This window comes from Emys orbicularis, chromosome 4 (genome assembly GCF_028017835.1).
Source record: "Emys orbicularis isolate rEmyOrb1 chromosome 4, rEmyOrb1.hap1, whole genome shotgun sequence".
NCBI classification, from domain to species: domain Eukaryota; kingdom Metazoa; phylum Chordata; order Testudines; family Emydidae; genus Emys; species Emys orbicularis.
Genome location: NC_088686.1, coordinates 127,603,751 through 127,608,993, shown reverse-complemented (window position 1 = coordinate 127,608,993; position 5,243 = coordinate 127,603,751). Strand labels below are relative to the sequence as shown.

Genomic DNA, 5,243 nt, shown 5'->3' with positions numbered 1-5,243 from the left:
GGGTCACGAGCTGTCAGCCTCCACCCCCAAACCCTGCTTTGCCTCCAGCATTTATAATGGTGTTAAATATATAAACAAGTGTTTTTAATTTATAAGGGGGGTTGCACTCAGAGGCTTGCTCAATAGTTTGAGAACCTATAGTTCTATAGGGAGCTAGTGTAGGGAGTGCAGGACATGGTTTGATGTGTTCATGGTAGCCTGTTTCTGAGGCGACACACTGAACCATTTTGTACTAGTTGGAGTTTCCTAGGTGCTGAAGGCTTCAGGCCCAGTATATTGCCTGGTTGCTGCTTTGTAACATGCAGGAAAATAACCTGCTAGCAAAGAGATGTGGAGTTTCCCCATTCACCAGTGCTTAGTGCAGGAATCAGGACTCTTGGGTTCTGTGCTGACTGAATTATTTATACCAAAGCAGGAGGGGATTGCACTATTTGGCAGTGCTGCAGCTTTGCTGCTTATTTTTATTTAATCAAACCCCAGCCACAGGGCTGTGTGCAGTAATGTATCCAAGAGTGGTTTGTTCTGGCGTTTTAACCACCTATCCAGGTTGTGCAGCACACTCTGAAGATGGGGAGCACTGAACATGTTCAGGATTGTCCCTTCAGCCTGTTCCCAGCTGGAGCCAGAGGAGTGTATAGGTCCCTGCTCCCATGCTGGTCATACAGGCAGTGGGGCTAGGATCCTGGGCACAGGGAAATCTGACCAGCATATGGGAGCCGCCAAACTGTGCCAGTTCTCACACCCCCACCCAGCAAATGTGAAAAATCTGGACAGGGGGTGGGGGGTAATAGGAGCCTATATAAGAAAAAGAGCCAAAAATTGGGACTGTCCCTATAAAATCGGGACATCTGGTCACCCTAGGCTCCTCTGTCCTGCCTTCTGATCACCTCAAGTACCACTAGGCTTCTTCTCCCACGCCCAGCTTCACCTCTGTCTGTTCTTCTATTGCCGTATGCATCTGTCTGTCTATCCCCATAAACACCTGGCTATATATTTATCTATCCCCATACACCTCTCTCTCTCTCTCTCTCTCTCTCTCTCTCTCTCTCTCTCTCTCTCTCTCTCCATAGAGTCCGACAGATGAATTGACCTCAGTTTAGTGACTGACACTGGAATGTGTGTGGTCTTACCTGGGGAATTTGAAAACATTTCCCACATAAGCCACTGGGGATTTATGTAAACACAATGAAGCAGTCACATGGGCACAGTGGAGGATCAGGAAAGGCAAAGGGGCCCTTCACCATGCTAAACCAAGAAGTGTATTGTATTTTACAGTTCCTTGTGTGCAAAGGGGGATGAGCCTGCCCTCCCTGAGATGGCCAGGATGACTCCATCTTCCCCCAGGGTCTCATTGTGGATAGTAGCTGCTTCAGAGTTATTGTGACAAGGGAGCCAGAATAGATAGAAATAGGCTCCAAGGAGATGGATGAACAGAAATGGGAAGAGAATCAAGGATCCCTGACTTCCAGCCCTTCCCACAGTCAGGAATAGAACCCAGGCATCCTGACTCCCAGCCCCTCCCAGAGTTGGGAATGGAATCCAGGAGCCCTGACACTCAGCTCTTTCCCCACCCCCACTCTTGTCACTAGAATCCCCACTCCCATCCCAGAGCGAGGGATAGAATCCAGGAGTCCTGACTCTCTCAGGCGCCCCTCTCCTCCCCAATCCTATTGTCTTCTCTAAATAAAATGTGTGACCTTTTTGTCATTAGACCGTCAGACAGCTTTATTCAGGAAAATCTGCTCCCAGTGCCTTAAGGTGCAATCTCACTGGGGGACAACACTCCCCCACAGTTAATGACCCACTTTGGAGCTAGTTAAGAAGGAGAAGTAGGTGCTCACAGAGGATTTCAATGAGGTGCTAAATCTGCAGGAGACTGATGTGACTGCAGTATGCCCCATCTAGCAGGTCCAGGGGCATCCCAAGGCGCTCCTTCATCTACTTCCCACATTGCATCCTTCCACCCACTGTGAAAGCTCATGGCCCTCACAGTGTTTCCTCCAGGCCAGCCTGAGAAGGGTAAACAGAGAGAGCAAGGTCAGCGAGATCAACTGGCATTGAGAGCAGTGCTGCCGCATGGGGATGGGTCATCCAGTGCTGAGATGCAGCCGCCTCTGGGCGGGGCAGCTGGGTAACAGCTACAGAGACACTATGCAGGGCTCACTCACCAAGCACTGAGATGCAGCTGCCTTTCGGGTGGGGCAGCCAGGTTACAACCACACAGTGAAAATGTAGGGGGATAGCTCACATGGTGCTGAGCAGTAGTTGCCTCCGGGGTGGAGCATTTGGGTAACAGCAGCACTGCACAAGGATTACTTGTCCAGCGCTGAGATGCAACTGCCTATGGGCAGGGCAGCATGGTAACAGTCTTGTTGCTCTCAGGGCCGGCTCCAGGCACCAGCTTAACAAGCAGGTGCTTGGGGCGGCCAAGGGAGAGGGGCGGCACCTGCGGCAATTCGGGGGCGGCAGGTCCCTCACTCCCTCTAGGAGCGAAGGACCTGCCGCTGAACTGCCGCCGCCGATCGCGGCTTTTTTTTTTTTTCCAATTGCCGCCCCCGATCGCGATCGCGGCTTTTTTTTTTTTTTTTGCTTGGGGCGGCAGAAATGCTGGAGCCGGCCCTGGTTGCTCTGTGGAGTTTTGTCTTTTGTTGGGTTGTATAAAGAGTACTGAGCTACACTGTATGTTTTCTTTACACTGCATTGTTTTGTGGGGTTGTCTGGTGTACTGCATTGTGTAGCGCCTTGTTGCACTAAATACTGCTGTATAACATTGTGTTTCATTGCATTTATTATGTTACAATATGTAGTTCCATGTTGTAGCAGTACATTGTGTAAAGCTGTATAAATTTGTGTAGTGCTGTGCAGCTCTGTGCTGTGCAGTTCCATGTTGCATGCTGTAGAACTGGGTTGGCAGTATAGTGCCACGTTACACTGTGCTGCATATTTTGCCATGCACTGCTACACTGGCACTCCACCCACACCCTTCCACCAGCTCCCCCTTACCAGGCCCCCAGGCCCCTTGGCTGTTGCACAATCTGCATGGCACACACGATGTCATCATTGATGTTACTGGTCAGCAAATCTGGGGGGGGGGCGAGGGAGGAGAAGAGAGTAAGGATAGGGCATATCCCTTGGTAGCGCAACACTGTAGCCTGGAAGCCCTGGTCCTCCTAGCAGGAGATACCATCATTCAGCCAACCAACCCAGACCCCATTGTGCTGCCCTCTGCTGTCCACTGAAGGCAAGGGTGGCCTTCCATTCCAAAACGTCTCGGGCCTGATGCTGGTTCCCCTGACCCCATCCTGCTCCCTGCCACACAGGTCTCTAGCACTGTGTCATGGCCCAGGGGTCAGCACTGGGGCCGGAGAGGGTTACTCACCACTGCAGTGCATGTGACAAAGGTTCCGGGTGGAGCTCCTATAATCATCGCACCACTGGCGGCTGTTGATCTGGAAGATGCCATTGTCAGTGCTGCCATCAGCTTCATGGTCCACCGTGTCCGTGTTGAACCGGCTTTCGTGGAATGCCATGCACAGCCCTGGTGCAGGATTTAGTAATGCACAGAGCCCCGCGGGGAGAGTGGGGGTAGGGATCCACACAGAGCCCCACAGGGAGGTGGGGCAGGAGGAGGGATATACACACAGCCCCACGGGGATGGGGCGGGGGGAGGGATATGCACAGAGCCCCACGGGGAGGTGGGGCAGGAGGAGGGATATACACAGAGCCCCACGGGGAGGGATACGCACAGAGCCCAATAGGGAGGGCGGGAGGAGGGATATACACAGAGCCCCACACAGCTCCATGGGGGGTGGGGGTGGGGGTGGGGAAGGAATCTGCACAGAGCCCCATGGAGGGGTGGGGCTAGGGATACTCACGGAGCCCCATGGGGAGGTCGGGAGAAGGGATACGTACAGAGCCCCATGGAGGGGTGGGGCTGGGGGAGGGATACGCACAGAGCCCCATGGGTAGGACGGGGGAGGGATATGCACTGATCCCCACTGGGAGGGCTACGCACAGAGCCCCATGGGGGATGGGGCGGGGGGAGTAGGGTGACCAGATATCCTGATTTTATAGGGACAGTCCCAATATTTGAGGCTTTGTCTTATGTAGGCGTCTATTACCTCCCACCCCGTCCTGATTTTTCACACTTGCTGTCTGGTCACCCTAGGGGGCGGGATACGCACAGATCCCCATGGGGAGGGATATGCACAGAGCCCCACGGGTGTGTGGCTGGGGGATGAATACACACAGAGTCCCACGGGGGGAGAGAGATGCACAGAACCTCATGGGTGGGGCTGGGAGGATACACACAGAGCCCCAAGGGGAGGCAGAAGGGAATATATGTACAGACCCATGAGGAGGCCAGGGGATCACTCACAATCAGCCAGGCTGTAGCCTCGGAACCCATCCATCCCTGCCTGGTGCAGCACTTGGGCCAGCTCGCAGCGCCGGAAGATCTTCCCCATGTTCCCCACAAGGACACAGGCCAAGATGGACAGCAGCATGAGAGCTGCCATTCCTGCAGTGTGGCCGGAACTGGAGGCTGCACTCTAGGGGATGTCTGACCACAGCTGGGGCCCCAGGCCCGGCACAAGCTGCTTACACAAGGTGCACTGTGAAGGAGGCAGCGAGCAGTTGGGTTAGTGCCTGTCGTGGGACCTTACCCTCAGCAAGGCAACCACAGTAATAAGAGCATGGAGTCTGTCTCCCCGCTCTGCTGGGCAGCCCTCAGACTAGGGGCCATGGCTAGGCCAGCCAAGAGGGCTCAGGAGACTGGCACAGTGCGGAAGCTGATGGCCCCGGGATCATGGAGTGTTGTCAGGGCTGCAGGGATGCTGATGGCTGTCCTGCCCCCTTTGTGGGCCTAGTTGGAATAGGAACTGTGGGATTTGGCCCCTGCCTGGATTCTTGGATCCCGTTCCAGATAGCTGCTCACCGAGCCTGTGGAGTGGAGAGTAGCAGAAAGTCCCTGAGTGCCAAAGTCAGGGCTGGTGTTCCAGAACCCCGTGGGAGCTTGTGATGTCATGGCTTCACTGCTTCTAGAACCTTCCCTGTCTGAGGCATGGGTCTGTTGTCACCCTTACTGTGAGCTCGAAGATAAAAGTATGGTCTAGCCCCAGCTTTGGGGGTGGAGCGGGGGAGTGTTGGTCTACTGTGTTAAAGCCGATCAAGTATAGATACACCAAAAGTTCTAGGTTACAGTCTATCTTTCTCCTTGTGGTGACAGACAATTCATATCACTT

General features: G+C 54.0%; 1 protein-coding gene across 1 annotated transcript; it reads right to left on the bottom strand.

The window, feature by feature from the left end:
* Nucleotides 1–1,934: 1,934 nt before the first annotated feature.
* On the bottom strand, nt 1,935–4,517 carry LOC135877855 (sperm acrosome membrane-associated protein 3-like). Its single transcript, XM_065403386.1, has 4 exons — nt 4,379–4,517; nt 3,380–3,538; nt 3,004–3,082; nt 1,935–2,010 (listed from the first exon to the last, which is right to left on the bottom strand). Exons 1-4 carry the CDS (start codon nt 4,515–4,517, stop codon nt 1,935–1,937), a joined length of 453 nt encoding a protein of 150 aa, XP_065259458.1.
* Between the last annotated feature and the right edge of the window lie 726 nt (nt 4,518–5,243).

Bases quoted from the DNA above. Each gene is read 5' to 3' on its own strand.
- LOC135877855 (XM_065403386.1), bottom strand. From the start codon at position 4,517: ATGGCAGCTCTCATGCTGCTGTCCATCTTGGCCTGTGTCCTTGTGGGG. The intron at 3,539-4,378 runs GTGAGTGATCCC...ATCCTGCACCAG, and splicing joins AGGCTACAGCCTGGCTGATT to GGCTGTGCATGGCATTCCAC. The intron at 3,083-3,379 runs GTGAGTAACCCT...CCCCCCCCCCAG, and splicing joins TTGTCACATGCACTGCAGTG to ATTTGCTGACCAGTAACATC.